At 40.9% G+C, this 18,545-nt stretch overlaps 1 protein-coding gene across 1 annotated transcript; it reads right to left on the bottom strand.

The window, feature by feature from the left end:
• Positions 1-372: 372 nt before the first annotated feature.
• LOC140365690 (sodium-dependent neutral amino acid transporter SLC6A17-like) lies at positions 373-18,545 on the bottom strand. The gene is made up of 12 exons (XM_072452247.1): positions 18,377-18,545; positions 15,976-16,373; positions 13,141-13,298; positions 7,524-7,650; positions 5,630-5,811; positions 4,399-4,509; positions 3,945-4,186; positions 3,469-3,661; positions 2,702-2,894; positions 1,841-2,000; positions 1,385-1,547; positions 373-938 (listed from the first exon to the last, which is right to left on the bottom strand). Exons 2-12 carry the CDS (start codon positions 16,256-16,258, stop codon positions 543-545), a joined length of 2,208 nt encoding a protein of 735 aa, XP_072308348.1. The 5' UTR covers positions 16,259-16,373; positions 18,377-18,545; the 3' UTR covers positions 373-542.

Here is an 18,545-nt window from a genome sequence, read left to right as displayed (position 1 = left end):
GTGCTTCTGGAGGTGGGCAGTATTGACAATTAGAATTTCCCCATTTTATTTTAAATATCCTCTTAATGATGTGGTTGAGTGGTTAAGGTGGCAGCACATGTGCAGCTAGCCGCAGTGTAGTGAGTTTGAATCCTGTCTCTGGCAGTTTACTGCATGTCCTCCCTTCTCTATAAAATGACTATATTCACAGTATTCATGAGACTGTGCAACAATACTCCTGTACTGTAAATGTCTTTGAGGTTCAAGTATGAATACATTACATTACATAAAATTAACAGCAGAAGTGTTGAAATATTATATCCTTGTCCTTTTTTTTTGCAGCCATTTCCACCTGTGCTATCAATATTTCTATATATATTCAACCTCGATGTGCTACAGTGAACAGATTATGAGCAATAACAAAATATAAACATGGCTTTGTTCATCTTAAATCTAAATGGAGCATGTGTGCTGCTGTGGACAGGACTGAGAACCCTGAACATCGCCCCCTACAGTAGCTTGAAGGTAAGTACTACAACTGTGAGTGCAGTAGGACTAAAGCCTCAGGAGTCAGACTCTGGGGTGAGAGGTGTGAGGGGTGTGGTGGGCGTGGTAGGGCTGATGGCGGTGTTTTGGTAGCTCGTCCCGTAACAGCTGCTGGGCGACAGTGCGTTGTGGTCCACACTGCTGTTCCCTGCTGGGGTCAGGTAGATTTTGGGCAGAGGGGCAGATCCCGGTTTGGCCCTGAGGATGGAGCGAGCTTCGTCCTGCTCCTCCAGGTTGGACACGTCCTTCATCATGTTCCTGCGGTACGACACAGAGAGCTTGTTGGAGCCGTCCGACATGAGGTTGAAGTGGCGAACGATGAAGACGAGCGGGAGAGGCAGCATGGCCAAGACAATGAGTGCGAAACACATGGCCAGCGCCCAGGGAGGGTAGCTCTCGAAACGCTCCTGGGCCTGTGGACACATAACACAAGTGACCATCTGTTTGTAGAATGCCAAATACAATCAATCTTCAAATACAATCACACATTTCCATTCGAGGTGTAGTGTCGAGTGTAGACTTTCCCGATCTGTAATTAAATGAATGAATGAATCAAATGAAATCCCCAGACCTTAGCACAGACCTCTCGCCTCATCTTTTCCATCTATTTAAACCCATCTAAAAATTGCTTATGCCATTGCTGACCCCTTGTGGTGCAGGTTTGTATTGATAAGAAATCAAATATTCAACTACAGAACCAGATAAACAATGAATTCATAAAGTAGAGCAGAACACATATTTACTTGTATTTGTGTCGTTCTCAAAAACAATGATGCACATAACGCCAAACACAGACACCAAGTTGACTAAATTTATTCCTAAAACATTGCATCTTTGAGTAAACCTGACTAAAACTGACCAGCTCCTGGACCCACGCGTTGTATCCCGGAGGGTTGATGGCCATTTCGATGATTGACGCTGAGACCAAGACGATGAGGCAGAGAGGAGACACGTATTTCCACAGGTAAAAATAGATCTGACATGGACGAAAGCCCAACATGTCCTCAAGGTCCTGCATGAACCTACAGGAGGGGACACATTAACATTTTACACGTTACATCACAGACCATCACCCACTGCTCCTCCACAGTTGCCCCAGTAACATTGAAGGACGAGGCAAATGCAAAGGACAAATTAAGTATATCTTACCTTGACTTACTCAAAAAGACAGTTATGATTGACTTTGTATCTTACATTCACAGACCACTTTAATGGCCATAGGATATTGCTAATGCTTTGTTCTCATTAATGTGCCAAATATTCAATGGTTTTGAATGAACCTTATTACAAGTTCTGTATTTGAATAACACATTACCTTTTGGTGCCGTACACCCAAGCCACAGACAGGTTTTCTAAGATGACCACAACAGTGAGGGGCAGACCGGCGGAGTAGTCGTCAAACATGGTGACAAAATAATTCCCTGAGCGCTGGACAAAGAGGAGGCCGCACAGGAACGCCACGATGCAGCAACCAACTGAGGGGGACAAAAGGATTATAGTAATGTGCGTGGTGAGAGATATATAAAATATATTATAATAATAATGGAGTGCTTTTCCAAATGCTCAACATTGCTTTACAATAGTGTGCAATGTTAATTCACTCCATGCTTGATGGTAAGCTAAAAGCCGTAGCTGCCCTGGACAGATGGACCAAAGTGAGCCATAAGCATTATATCCTCCTTAATTAAGTTAGTAGCAATACTGAAAAAAAGCATTTATTATTGTTTTATTCTTAGTGTCTCTTTATATTTTAATATTTATAATGCTAACTTTTATGTCTAACATCTAAATATCTCAAAATATCCTCATATAATTCCCCCCATCACAACATTAAGGCTTTAAATCTTTTCAAGGAATCAGAAAAGACAATCAAGGTAAAGTTATGCAAATGTCTATATTATTTTATTAATTGTTTCGGGAGTTGAACGGTCTGACTTCGGGAACTGGATAATTACGTAGCATGGATCCATCTTCCATCCATCCATCCATTTTCTACCGCTTGTTCCCTTTCGGGGTCGCGGGTGACTGAAGCCTATCCCAGTGACTTCGGGCCTTAGGCGGAGTACACCCTGGACAGTGGCCAACTCATCCCAGGGCCATGGATCCATCTTATTCTATTATATTATTATTACACGTCCATGTTACGTAGTTATGTCAGACTTTTCGAGACTGTTACCTGTGAGGAGCTCCTTCTGCACCTTGTACGCGTCGAGGATGGGAGTGGTGATGCCGGTCATTGTGCCGATCATACTGCCCAGTCCCAGGTTAATGAGCATGAAGAAGAACATGACGGACCAAAACGGAGAGGCCGGGAAGTGCGTCATGGCTTCAGTGAAGGCGATGAAGGCCAAACCCGTCCCCTGCACGGACTGTGGTGCTCAAAACAGGCAAGGGAAATGGCAGGTAAAACAAAAGTAATGATTATTGTTTACTGTTTATCGATAGTTCAGATTTTCCAAGTACGATCTCTTTTCATAAACACTTTGAATCAGGTACCAGCAATCGAGAAAGGTTTCAGGGCTGAAAACAAAAACAAACATATATTGGCTGGATAGAATTTGAATTGTCGAAAGTCCTCGAAATGTTGGCTGATAAATAATTAATAAAATATTGAGTAAAAAAGATGTGTACCTAATTAAGACTTTTTAGATTTCAAAATATATTCTCAGATTTTTTTCCTGCTAAAATTAAAAAGGACCTTGGAAAAATACAGAATAAATAAAGCATATTATGTTTTATGAAAGATTTCTAAATTCATAAATATGCCATACAACCATTAAAAAGGACCTAAAAAATTACAAAAATAAATTAAATAAAGCATGATACGTTTTACGAATGATTTCTGAATTCATAAATATGCCATACAACCATTCCAAACACTTAACTAAAAAAAAAGCCTAAATGCTATGCCAAAACAAATTAAAACCAAAAGAGCAGTGAGACCTTGTTGAGCTCGTCCTCCAGGATACAGGGCTCCAGTCCCAGTGTCCCAAAGCCGTCCTCCTTCACAGTCTTGATGACGCTGTAGAGGTCCATGTAGTCTGAGCATGACAGGTGCGACAGGTTCATGTGAGGAGGGATCAGGTCATGGCTCAGCACGTTTGAGTTCAGGTATCCCACCAACTTTTCAGCATTCCTTCAGGGCACAAGCAGAATGTAGTAAGTTTACAATCATTTATAAGACTCAAATGTTCCACAGCATAGCATTAAACTGATGTGTGATTGTCTCCATGGGGACAAACGGGTGAGACCACCAGGTGCCAGGCCAAGTTATAGGCCCGATCTGTGTAGCATTGGAGACCTAAATGTGCTTCAAGAATAATGCCTAAACCATACAGAAAGTACTTTTTACTTTTCAGTCACAAAAACTGAAAGTACAAAAGTATCATCAGAACACAATTTGAAAAGGCAAAACTTACTCTGCCACACACTTCTCAGTCATGATGTTAGCCTTGAAGCCCAGCACAGCGAACACGACGAGGGTGGCCAAAATGGAGGTCATGAAGTTGATGACGGAGACGAGCACCGCGTCAAAATGGCAGTTATTGTCGATCTTGTTGTAACTGGAGAAGGCGATGACCCCTCCGAACCCCAAACCCAGGGCAAAGAACACTTGAGTGGCTGCTTCTCTCCACACCTGAGGCTCCAACATCTTCTCCAGCTGGGAAACATTTAGAGTACCATGAATGTATACAATTTGATGTAATAATGGGAAAGAGAGGGTCATTTTGTTCTGACTGATGAAGAATGGGAACATATGTGTACAGCTCAGTGGAGGACCACAAAGTCACACCTCAGTTTTAAAATATGTTAACGTTATCAAATTAATTATACGTGAGGCTGATTGAAGACTGGAGGATTGTTGAGTCTTACTTTTGGTGTGAACATGTGGGCAATGCCGTCCACTGATCCTTTCAGCATCAGCCCTCGGACCAGGAAACAGAACAGCACCACGTAAGGGAAGAGCGAGCTGAAGTACATCACCTGAAGACACAAAGAAGGACAACAAAGCAAGTTACATTGTGATATGGTCCATTTTTATAATTTATTCAGTTTAAGTATACTGCTTAAAGAGTTATTTATAGCATACAAATTCAACTTTCATGGCTGGTTGGTCTGATGTGTTACTGTTTTCACAAAGCTCCACAATAAATGACTCTCTAAAGTTTATAGTTTTGTCATTTTGTCAAACATCCGCTCACATGTTCCAACTCCCGCTGCATTGAGAATATCCACAGCTCAGGGTAGAAAAGGTGTTTTAAAACAGACGTTGTTGCCAGTGGAACTCTACGGCGCCTCCCAAAGTGCAGAAGCTCAAACTGCAGGTTAGGGTTAGAGTTTCAGAATGTGAGAGACGCTGACTCTATGTTCTTTGTTCGGTGTCCTCTCTCTGAACAGCTGCTCAGGGGGTTCTAATCTTGGTGACAATATAGTTTATTTTATTTTTGATCTGCAGGTCATGTGACCTGCAGATCAAAAATTAAAATTTTTGTGAAACGTTGTGAAACGTTTCACAAAAACACGCTCTCCACTACGGATTTATACACAGATTCTATCATTTGTGAACTGACCCCAATGTTACAGAGCTTTCTTAGGAGGTACAGTCGCTCAAATTGGGGTTTCTTTTATGTGAGTAATCAGAGGGATCAGAATCATCATAATTAGATCATATGTTTTTTTGCTGTGTACATGTAATTTTAATCATTTTAATAATCCACCACTGAAAATATAATATCCATGGGTTTCAGAATGAAGACAAATTATATATATTGTATATTTTGAATGGGACAAAATCCTCAAAATGTTGCATGAAATAGGAAGTAAACGCCCATTAATGAGTTTATATTCATTAAACAAAAAGCTAAATAAAAGTATTATTGCAGTTTTGTGTCATTATTTGCCTGGCCAAACATAAAACAACAAACTGGCCAAATGTCCTGCAAACTAATACAGCCTAGTTTTGTTTAATCGTGTCTCAGCGCATCATAAAATATAACAAGTGCAATATATTTAATCCGCTCCAAAAATGAGGTTGCATTTCATTACAAACCTCTCTTCCAGATCTAGGTCATATATTTGTATTTGTGTGTTCGCAGCCTCCTACCTTCCCGGAAGAGGCAATCCCTTTAATGACGGCCAGACAGACGATGATCCAGGCCACGAGCAGGGACAGGGTCATCTTCACGTTGAGTCCGCCGCTCTCCGCGATCGTGCTTGTGGTGTTCAGCGTCTGGCGGTACCAGAAGTAGGTGGTGGCGGAGCTTTTGTCACACTCTGGCTCCACGACTGGACAAAAGTGGGACAAGTGGACAAAAGAGGACAGCCTTTAAACGTTTGTGAACAGATACATTCTAAAGTGGAGCGTAATGTGATTTCAATGGAGAAACTGGGATTGACCTCAGAATACGACACAAAATACGACAAATCAAGGTGGATTTATCGAATCAAAATCAAAATCCATCATGTTTTTTTGTCATCCTTTGTAATAGAAAAGCAGATAAAGTTGACCTTTCTACATTGGAAATTGAAAATTGTTGCAGATTCTTCACTTTTGCCTCAAATTGCTTTCAATCTGGAATTCTGAGGACAAAGTATACAAGGATGTACATAGTAATATTTATGACTAACTAACACTTTATGTGGCTAGTCACAATGATCAATGAGTGGCCTCTCCAACCACCACCAATAACGAATAGACAAACAAACAAACAAAATGGGCAAAATGAGCAGTTAGTGCTCTCGCTTCACAGGAAGAAGGTCCTGGGATCGATTCCCAGGTGGTGCAGGGCCTTTCTGTGTGGAGTTTGCATTTTCTACCTGTGGTTATTGTTGATTCGGCCCTCAGAGGCGACTGTTGTTGTGATTTTGGGCCTTACAAAAATAAATTGATTTGATTGATTTGGTTGCGTAGGTTTCCTCCAGGTACTCTGGTTTCCTCTACCAATAAAAGCATGTGTATGAATGAGAGTGTGCTGAGAGAGTGAATGCGGGACATTGGATGAAAATGAGCCTTGGGTAATCCGGCTGTTTACATCATGTGTTTCATGTATTTTCATTAACTTGCACTGCTCCGCCCAAATTAATGTGAATAAATGAAATAGGCAGGAGAAGTGTCTTCTCTAAAATATCTAAAATCCCCAAAAATACATCTAAATAACATTAACATAAACTTAATTCTTCCATTCTAAAAGTTTTCAAAAACACTTTAGGCATAGTAGCGTGAAAGACAACAGGAATGATAGGAAAGGAAATATTTCACAGTTTTATGGTCTTGGTAAAAAATGGTAAACTCGTGTAATTTTTGCTCATAAAAATTAGGCGTCGTGACACTCCTAAACAACAGTATAAAAGGTATAAAGACCTTGAGTCAAACTTCAACTCTTTAATTGCCAAACCACCAATAATATCATGACAGTGGCAATGGTAACCTTCCGATTCCTGGAGTTGAGAGCTAAACAAGGTCATTCAGGGCACTAACTAAAATCCTCAGTCTGTAACTCTCTTGAGGAAATGATACACAGAGTACACAGAAAAGAAACAAGACACTGCAGTTTTCCCAGTGAGGATGTGCTCGCTTTCACTTTCAGCTGCACAAGGCACTAAGCACAAACTGCATAGGAGCGAAGCTTATTTTAATGACGAGGACTGCTAAGTTTAATTTACTGTTACTTTTATAGCAAGATTTTACACTTCTAAAGGCCGTTTATACTCATTCATACGTTTTACTGATTTTATTTGAGAGTAATAGTCCTCTTACTTGAGAAGAATGTGTGTAATTAAAGGTTTATGTTGAGATGAGAAGATTTGAACATCTTGAAGTATTTAGGTATTTTTGTTCCTTTCAATCTGAAGACTACAGACTATTCCTTGGGGAAAGCGTTTATCTTATTACCATTATGTACTTGAGCAATTATTTGGATGAGAACATTTCACTTCTACGTTTTAATGCACAATTACTCAAGTACAATTTTCGAATACTCTACCCGGCGTGGACTTACTGGCCAGTGTGCCATTCCATCTCATCGGACAATCGCTCCAAGGCAGAGGATCCTGGAACGACTGGAAGAAGTAGAAGATGCTCCAACCGATGATGACGTTATAGTACAGACCCACAAACCCGCACACCTGCAAAAAAAGAAAGGCAAAAATGATATTAAAATAAATCACAGTTATTAAAGGTGCAATAGGTGCATTTATCTGATGTTTTTTTTTTAAGTATTATTAAAAAATACCTCATGACATGTATTCTTACTATGAGCAGTTTACATATCTGATCTGTAACTTGAGGCTTGACCTGCTCGTCTCCATGGAGATAGATATATACTGTGGAACATTCGTGACAAAACAATCAATAGCACGGACTGTTTTTATGAGGTTAATGTCTCTGTCCCTTCAATTAAAGAATAAACTAATCCACGGAGACAAGCAGGCGGCGCAACCTCCACCAGAAATGTAGCATAGATGTAACCGTGTTGCCATGTTACATTTGCCTGACCAGCCATTCCCAACACGTTTTGGCAAACTACTTATCAAAACTGTGTGTGGGTCTGGGGCTCGACCGCTGCGGTTCAATTTCTAGGGCGGAGTTTATAGAGCAGAGACAGAACCAATCATATAAACCCAGAAGTGACTCAAAAAACGCGACACGCTTAACCGCTTAATATTACGTAGCCCATGTCAACAAGGCGTGTTCCGCGTTATCCGTCCCCGAACACAGAAAATGTCTCCTGAATCGTGATGACGTCCTTTGTATAACCGCATCTAACGCACGTTCATCATGGCAAGTAGAGCAGACTTTCCTGATTGTTCAAACCGAAGCGAGAGCAGAAGTAAACACTAGGTCACGAGCTGGGTCACGAGCCGGGTCCGCCATCTTGAATGTTTTGGAACGGGGGTGGAAAGCGCTACTTCCGTATCTCAGTGTAACGCGTTGTCGGTAGCTGGATTACGACGATTTCATTGGCTCTGACTCCGATTCCAGACCCTTACGCATTCGAACAGAATGTGGGCGGGGCTGGCGGGTCAGGCAAATGTTACATAGAGCACCTTTAATTACAAAGCTTTTCAGAAAGTGCAGGGCTTGTTTGGAGCATGTGCCAATCTGCGGTCACTCTTGTGTATCTTGTCAATGGAGACAGTCTAAATAAAGCTGAGAAAAGCATGAATAATTAAAGTACTCTCCTTTCAGCGCTGATATGTGCAGGGTATTTATAGGGCGCTCTGCAGCAGGGTTTTTGCCAAAGGAAGGCGGACCTTTGATTCCCAGATATGCTAATAAAATGTGTGATCCACAGCGGCCGAGAGACACACAGACTCCACGTGCATTCTGGGCCACGGATCGGTTTCATGGTGATATTGACTTTCTGTACTATACATTATCTCATATGTAAAGATGAACATCGGAGCTGGAGTAAACAATGTAAGTTACAAAAACAGAGACTTACAGCAAAACATATCTTTGATTCTTAAAGTTGAATACAGTCTTAAAGCTGCACTATTTCACCTTTTTGATCCGCCAGCTGTTTGTCTCAATGGAGATATTATTGCTTTGCCTTGAATGTTCCACAGTATGGCATTAAACTAAACCGGTCACGCCACCAGGCCAAGTCAATGTATATTTCTTAACAATAAAACACCTGTAATCTAATACCATATCTTGGAACATTCCCGGCGAGGCACTAACATCTCATGGAGACAGGCAGGTGGCGGACCCTTCATCAGAAGGTTACATAGTGCACCTTTGTAGAAAAAGCTTCAGTTGTAGTCATCTGGACTCAGTTTGAAAAAATAGACGTTTCGACTCTCATCCAAGAGTCATTGTCAATAAAAGAATTTAGATCGAGAACTCCGATATTAATACTGTTCTGTGTTAAGACCCGCCCATTGGGCGGAGCCTTCCTGAAGTAGAAAGAGTTGTTTGTTTCAACAGAAACTCCCCCCTTGTATCTACCGAGCTAGCCTATTCAGAATCTTAATGGGCTATTAGAATCCTCTTTGTCTTTGGGAGACCCTGGCTCAACCACCCTGAGTACCTGATTAGCATCTAAATGTCCTGGTCCTGGTCCTCTACCTTTCCAGGGGTTCAGTAACCCATTATAAATAACAGGAAGATTAAACCTTAGCCCTCCATTTCTGTTTAAAGAAGGTCTTTCTTTTTTAACAAAAATAGCTTCCTTGACTCCTCTTTCAAACCATCTTTTCTCCCTGCTTAAAACCTTCACCTCACCGTCTTCAAACGAGTGATTAGAGGCTTTAAGATGGAGATGCACGGCGCTCTGAGGTCCTGAACTAGTATTTCTTCTGTGCTGATAGAGCCTCTTGTGTAGAGGCTGTTTCGTCTCACCTATGTACCGTTCTTTACAGCTTTCTTCACTGCATTGGATCGAATAAACTACATTGCTCTGTTTTTGAGTCGGCAACTTGTCCTTAGGGTGAACCAGTTTTTGTCTTAAAGTGTTTCCTGGTTTAAAATAAACAGGGACTTCGTGTTGTCTAAAAATTCTCTGCAGTTTTTCCGACAGGCCAGACACATAAGGGATAGAAACACCCTTCCTTCTCTGTTCAGTTTCCCTTTTGTCCTGCTTCTTGGTTCTCTTCACTCTGTTGAGAGCCCAAGCGGGGTAACCACAGGCTGAGAGGGCATTTCGGACATGTTTTTCCTCTTTCTTCTTGCCCTCTGAGCTGGTGGGCACACCTTGAGCTCTGTGTTGTAAGGTTCTGATCACACCCAGCTTGTGCTGTAGTGGGTGGTTGGAACCAAAGAGCAGATACTGGTCCGTGTGTGTAGGTTTCCTATATACTTCTATTTGGAGTTTCCCGTCCTCTCCTCTGATCGTGGAACAATCAAGAAAGGCCAAGCGATTCTCCTTAGCGTCTTCTCTTGTAAACCTGATATGTGGGTCCACAGCATTGATGTGATCAGAGAAGGTTTCCAGCTCTTGTTTCTTAATTGTTACAAAAGTATCATCGACATAGCGGAGCCACAGTTTTGGGGCTATGCCTGAGAATGAGGACAGTGCCTTCTTCTCAAAGTGCTCCATGTACAGGTTGGCCACTATGGGAGAGACGGGCGAGCCCATGGCACAGCCATGAATCTGTCTGTAAAATTGTCCCCGGAATTGAAAGTAAGTGGTGTTCAGACAGATGTCCAACAGTTTACATATGTGTTCAGGTGTCAGTTTGGTCCTTTCCTGTAGGGTGGTGTCTTCCTGCAGTCTGATCCTCACTGCTGCTACTGCATCAGAGGTCGGGATGCAGGTGAACAGGGACACCACATCATATGAAACCATGAGGTCATCTGGGTCCTGTTGGAGATGTTTCACTTTATCCACAAAGTTGTGCGTGTTTTCCACATGATGTTCCGAATTCCCCACCATCGGAGCCAATATAGTTGTTAAATGCTTGGCCACATTGTAAGTGATGGAATCTGTGCTGCACACTATGGGTCTGAGTGGAACCTCCTTTTTGTGTATTTTTGGAAGGCCATAAATGCAAGGCATGGCTTCACCAGGATACAGTCTTCAAGACAATTTTACAGACAGATTCATGGCTGTGCCATGGGCTCGCCCGTCTCTCCCATAGTGGCCAACCTGTACATGGAGCACTTTGAGAAGAAGGCACTGTCCTCATTCTCAGGCATAGCCCCAAAACTGTGGCTCCGCTATGTCGATGATACTTTTGTAACAATCAAGAAACAAGAGCTGGAAACCTTCTCTGATCACATCAATGCTGTGGACCCACATATCAGGTTTACAAGAGAAGACGCTAAGGAGAATCGCTTGGCCTTTCTTGATTGTTCCACGATCAGAGGAGAGGACGGGAAACTCCAAATAGAAGTATATAGGAAACCTACACACACGGACCAGTATCTGCTCTTTGGTTCCAACCACCCACTACAGCACAAGCTGGGTGTGATCAGAACCTTACAACACAGAGCTCAAGGTGTGCCCACCAGCTCAGAGGGCAAGAAGAAAGAGGAAAAACATGTCCGAAATGCCCTCTCAGCCTGTGGTTACCCCGCTTGGGCTCTCAACAGAGTGAAGAGAACCAAGAAGCAGGACAAAAGGGAAACTGAACAGAGAAGGAAGGGTGTTTCTATCCCTTATGTGTCTGGCCTCTCGGAAAAACTGCAGAGAATTTTTAGACAACACGAAGTCCCTGTTTATTTTAAACCAGGAAACACTTTAAGACAAAAACTGGTTCACCCTAAGGACAAGTTGCCGACTCAAAAACAGAGCAATGTAGTTTATTCGATCCAATGCAGTGAAGAAAGCTGTAAAGAACGGTACATAGGTGAGACGAAACAGCCTCTACACAAGAGGCTTTATCAGCACAGAAGAAATACTAGTTCAGGACCTCAGAGCGCCGTGCATCTCCATCTTAAAGCCTCTAATCACTCGTTTGAAGACGGTGAGGTGAAGGTTTTAAGCAGGGAGAAAAGATGGTTTGAAAGAGGAGTTAAGGAAGCTATTTTTGTTAAAAAAGAAAGACCTTCTTTAAACAGAAATGGAGGGCTAAGGTTTAATCTTCCTGTTATTTATAATGGGTTACTGAACCCCTGGAAAGGTAGAGGACCAGGACCAGGACATTTAGATGCTAATCAGGTACTCAGGGTGGTTGAGCCAGGGTCTCACAAAGACAAAGAGGTTTCTAATAGCCCATTAAGATTCTGAATAGGCTAGCTCGGTAGATACAAGGGGGGAGTTTCTGTTGAAACAAACAACTCTTTCTACTTCAGGAAGGCTCCGCCCAATGGGCGGGTCTTACCACAGAACAGTATTAATATCGGAGTTCTCGATCTAAATTCTTTTATTGACAATGACTCTTGGATGAGAGTCGAAACGTCTATTTTTTCAAACTGAGTCCAGATGACTACAACTGAAGCTTTTTCTACTATGGAACACGCCTGGACGAATGAGGGATTACACCGACATAGTGCACCTTTATAACAAACACTGCTAGCCCTGAACACGTGCACTACTGACTTAATTATGTGCAATACTGACATAACCATGTGCAATACCGTCATATTCATGTGCAATTACTGTCGTACTCACACGCAATAATGTCACATTCATGTGCATATAACCGATGTAAATAGAGTTTATTTTACCATTATTTTTAGTATTATTTTGTCTTATGCTAGCTGTTTTTATTTTATTTTATCTTTATTTTTCCCCTCCATTCCCTATTAAGATGTGAGAGGTTCTGTCTATAGGAGTTTTGTTTATAAGAGTTTTTCTTTATAAGAGTTCTTCAATTAAGAGTGTTTTTTAAACTTCCTATAAGTTATCTGTCCTTTTCCTCTGTATCTACCTATATATTGTATATGCATTTCCCCATGTGTGGACAATAAAGGAATATCTTATCTTATCTTACAGAAAAGGTTTTGTTAGTCATGTCTATTCTCCTCTCGTATTGACTTCTGGGAAATGAAAGTGGCACATGTCTGAATGTGGAATACAGAGCATTAAAGTACATTTCATAAAGGCATAATAGGTGAAACAGTCATGTGAGGCCAGGTGATTCTGACATGGAACGCTCTTCATTTTCTTTCATTATAAAGAATCATGGCAAAGTCTGGAGTGAGATTATTGTGTTGATTAAACCTCTCACCATCAGGCTGGACATCCCGATCCCGCCCAGACGAGGACAGACATAATTCCAGACGCCGATGCTGCCTCTGCGGATCTTCTGTCCCACAGCCAGCTCCAGGAAGAACAGAGGGATCCCGATAATGAGGAGCAAGATGAAGTATGGAACAAGGTACGCTCCTGAAGCATGAAAAGGCTGTGTTACTACGTTTGCAAAGATTTCGTACATTTTTGAATATTGTGTGTTTGATTGAAGTGAAGGTCAAATTACACTAATATTCATACAAGCAAGGTCCATGAAGTGTGCTGCTAAAGAACAGAACAGCAGTATACAATGACAGCTAGAGAGCAACCAATATGGCTTTTTTTCATGGTTGATGCCTGATGATGCATGACCGATAAGCTCTGCTGATATTTTTGGGCCAATTTATATGACCAATTTTTATTATTTTACCCAAATTATGTCATTTAAATTCACCACAAACTCACCCCCAGCCCTGTTTAACCACACAACTATAAGAAAGCAGGGCAGTCCCGTTTTATGCCGTGTCCTTTTCACACTAAAGACTTGAAATAAAGCTTTATTATGTGTATTCTTCAGGCAGCAGGTTGATCAAAATAAAATGTCTGCCTCTGCTGGAGAATTAAGGTCGATAGTCGATTAGCTAAAAAAAGATGTGGTCTTTCATTTCAGTTTTTCTTTTTATTATATCCTGCGCTTGTTTCCCTTCATTTCCAAAAGGTTTATTCAAGCAGGAAAGAGCCAACACGGCGATAAATGCACAGCACACGTCTTTATAATAGCCACACAGACAGTAAAGTGGACAGTGAAAAATAGTCTTAGTGCATGCCCTGTAACCTTGGACTAAATGAGTCTGCATCCAGTGTAAGTTATCACATTTAAACTAACAAAACGGCCTCATTGTTTCATAGTGTTGGCCCATGGATTTACACATGTATCAGATGAATCTCGAGGGGAGGTTATCTGGTCTGTGGTGTACTGTTACGCTCTTTTAGTTTGTGTGTTTTGCAGAGTTTCCGTGAGCCTGCCTGGGCCCCGCTGCAGTACAAATCAATAAGCAGCTATATTTAGACTATTTAGCTTTTTACATACTGCTCCCTCGACTCAAGATGATGTTAGTTTGGGATGGACGTCGTTGAGTATCTGCGCCGTGCCAAGGATCAGCTCTGATGTGAATGGTCCGTGAACTTTGGCAAATCCCATGCTTGTGTTGACCAATGGTCCAATCAGCTCGTAAATAATGAGTCAATGACATTTAAAACCCCCAAAACCCAAGTCCAAACATTTAAAAAGAAATGTATGTGATTTTTTTCTCCAGTATTGATCAAATGAGTAGTTTAAAATAGTAGTTACTTTTATTGTTGATTAGTGCTAGCTTAATTTTTCTCAACACTTATTTCTAAAACTGCAGATATATACTGTATATTTATGCAAATATATGCAAAATAAGAAGAAAAAGAGAGAAAAGTACACACTGAAGTGAAGAATGAAGACCAAATTAAAAAAGAAAAAGCAGAGCAACAAAAAAGATACCCAGATACTAATTGACACTAGAACTAGTTTCTCGTTAATTTTATTAATTATTCTGTGTTGCTCCTGTATGAAGCACTTTGGGCACTGCTGGTTGTTGTAAATGTGCTATACAGATGAATTTTACCTTGACCTAGTCTCTAAACTAGACACTCATTCGAAGTATCAATACTAAAGAAATATGTCGGTGTAATCCCTCATTCATCCAGGAGAGTTCCATTGTAGAAAAAGGTTCAGTTGTAGTCATCTGGACTCAGTTTTAGAAAAAACAAGAAGTTTCGACTCTCATCCAAGAGTCATTGTCAATTGCGAATTTACCACAGAATAGAATAAATATCTGAGTTCCCGGTCTAAATTCGCAATTGACAATGACTTTTGGATGATTTCTAAAACTGAGTCCAGATGACTACAACTGAACCTTTTTCTACAATACTAAAGAAATGACATAAACGGGACAAAAACAGACTTGTCCTGAAGACACTGTTTATTCTGCTCTAAAAATCTAATTATGTATAAAAAGATGAAATAATTGTGGTATTGAAATCAGTACTGGATGGAGTGGGACAAAACAATTTCAAGATTTGTATGACAAGGCAAAATCAGTATTGTGTATAAAGCTTTTTCCTTAAAGGTTGAATGGACGATTTTTTTTGGCACAAATCTAAGTCTTATTTCCTCGTGGCGTGGACAGCCGATTAGTCCTGCCACGCATCAATCATAAAACGCACCTACCGCTCACCTGCAGCCGCGTGCGGTTCGTCCCCACGTTTCCGCGTGCCTAAGCGCATGGATCTATCATAATATAGTTCCCTCAGTGTACGGGACAAAATGAAGACGGAGAAAGACAGTTCGAGCTGACGCAGAAGTGGACTGAAATCTACGGGAGATGAGCGATGCGATGCGCTCCGTTGCGCTAATAAACAAACGCACGTGTGTGTTGTATCAGTCCGCACGGGGGAGTGCGCATGCGCACTTCCGCCTGCGTTCTCAAATCGCCGAAGAATCGTCCATTGCGCCTTTAATAACGAATTTGAAATGTTAATATCGTAACACACTTTCAGAGACTTTACGAAATATGCACCAAGTGTGAGTTACAAGATGAGTAATATGATAATCAGGTAATGCGGGTTGAATGGTGTGTTCACACTTCTAGTTATTTGGCCCTAAATTTAGCCCATTTTCGTCCTGATGTGGACTTGGGTTGGTCCAGTTCTTGACCTTGTTTAGCTCTGATCTAATTCAGGTTTAGAGACAATGCTTATGTGGTGAATTTGCACACGTGAACACATTTGATGAGTTACTTACCACCTCCATTTTTCTGACACAGATAGGGGAAACGCCAAACATTCCCGAGTCCTACAGAAAACCCGACCTGGGTCAGGATGTACTGCAGTTTGCTGTTCCAGGCCGGGCGCTCCTCGTTGACCGGGACTTGTATCTGTGGGGCTTTGTTACCGCCTGTCCCGGAAACATCCAGAGAGCTGTCCTTATAGTCCAACGGCTCTTGGTGAGCGAGCAGATCAGCCACAGATTCAGTCACATGTTCATGGCTTTGTGCCCTCTGCGTCACTTTGCTGTTCTTCGGCATCAGGAGGCCAGTGAGGGGCGAGCTGGGACAGGACCAGGTCTGATGTTCTGCCGACAAAAGCGCTCTTTTCCAGGGCAGTGTTGTGCTTCTGGTTTCAGCGTTGTTATGTCAGTCTCTGTAAAGCACAATGCATTTTAACGTGTGCCATAATGTAATGTCAGCTTATAAACCACGGAGTTTTCCCAACCTAGTTTGAAGTAACCAGATCTTTTACTCTTGCGTGGTAAAGTAAATGCTTCACACTCTTACACCTAACCTTCAGATATGATTTTTCTTTGGAAATACCAGAATCTGTGCATTATTTAATGTTTTGTTTGTCCGATAACAATAGCTGAAATTATATTTTAAATACATTTTACTTCCAAACTGTTACTCAGTACTCAAGTATTAGTTTCTCCAAATACATTTTACTCCTACTTGAAGTCATGTTACTCTTATTTAAAGCTTGATATTTTAAATATTTAAAAGCGGATGAATGATAAACATCGCCACAAAATGTTGTTTAATATCCTAATAGAGTCCATTAGGATATTAAATAAACATTTGTCTCTTGATTAAGCCTGATGTGGCACACAATTAAACTTATCACTCTATGTGTGACGATAAAAAACATTATGTCATCTTCTACATTTGGGACAAAACTACCAATCTGGGATACGGTTCTATTCAATTTGTCATTTTTTCCCTCTTCTAAATCCTAACAGCAGTTTTCATTGATTCAGCTTTGCCCACCGTTTGTTTGGAACGTCCCAAATCCAATTTTCACTAAAGTGTTCACCAAGTCAACTGAGGTAATGCGTTTAGCAAGGGACAGTGAAAAATCAAACATCTACAATTCTTTCATTTGAATTACATCCTAACATTATTATTTATGCTTTTATTTTTGGCTTGTGATTTACACTGTGCTGGTGAAAATGTTTTATATAATTTCATCTCATAGTGCTTTTATCTCATAGCAAATGTACATTTTTATGTATTGGTTAATTTTATTAGTGTTTTAGTATCCGGTGTTTGTTTGTTGTTTGTTTTGTGCTGTGTTTTAACAGGGTACCCATGAAAAAGATAACTTTTGTCATTGTGTTTTCCCTGTATATATAAATAAATACAATGAATTAAAAATAAGTAAATTCTGATTTTACATCCATCCCTTCTCTGATCTGTCTACTTAGTGAGTTGAGTGATTATTATTTTCTACACATGATAACCATAAATCGTGATGAAATGTGTTATTGTTGTTGTCACCAGAAGTTTGAATCATGAATAGTTTCCTAATAATGGGCTCAAATTTAATCCCAGATGAGCTCAGAATTTAAAACGTTCTTTTCCAGTCCTTCTCCAGATTTGCAGTTGCGCGGAAATTATGCAATAATCCAGGTCCATTCCCCAGCTCGGGCCTCTCTGTAATCCTGTGTCAATCCCGCACACATCACTCACCCCCCCCAACTCTAACCCTGATCATCCACCAAGTAAATACAGTCCCACAAACCGCAGCAATAATCCTGATGAACAAACACTCAGGCCACGTGGACAAAACATGCGCCATTCCACCAATCAGATTTAAGACCACTGAGTTATTCATCATCAACTTGTAATTCAATATTGTGCACCGGATCAAACTGAACTATAGACATTTGCACCTGAGTAAGATTATAAACATGTTTAAGGGTAACGCCCTTTATTGTTGTTTACACGGTTTGTTCGGTCTCATATTGTTAGGTTCTATAGACTCTTTTTTCAGTTAAATATTTAATAAGGCTCCACGTGTGTAATCAACATCTAGAGATGTGTCAAAGTGACCCTCAAGATCATGGGTCATTCGTCTTTAAAACTGATAATTATATAAACTATAAACAATTTCAGCTAATGTACAAATCTTTACATACGTTTGTCCTTTCACTGCTGAATGCAGCGCAAACAAACAGAGGATTTAAGAAGTGACTCCACCTTCTGCCTTTAGTTTGACAAATGCAGGACATCCTTGGATTTTAAATTAAGATGAATATCACCAAAACAATTAACACGAAAAATATTGACATATCCTTCTCTAAAGAATTTGCCTTCTTCAGTACCCAACCCAAACTAATTAAAACTAGGCTAAGACTGTCACAAAAGTTTTACCTAAAACTCCTGCGTCCTGCGCAGTTCTTGTCCTTCAAATGGAGATTGAGGCTCGTGTCCAGACAGAGACATGGGAACATCCGGGCGCATCGCTGTTGTGGCTGTGCTTTGGACCTGAGCGCTGTCAGGACACTGGAGGATGGAGCATCACATGCTGCACGCTCCTCTC

This window comes from Eucyclogobius newberryi, unplaced genomic scaffold, assembly GCF_026437365.1.
Source record: "Eucyclogobius newberryi isolate DKJ021-1_F unplaced genomic scaffold, fEucNew1.0.hap1 SCAF_19, whole genome shotgun sequence".
In the NCBI taxonomy this organism is placed as follows: Eukaryota; Metazoa; Chordata; class Actinopteri; order Gobiiformes; family Gobiidae; genus Eucyclogobius; species Eucyclogobius newberryi.
This window is presented reverse-complemented; position numbering and strand designations above follow the sequence as displayed.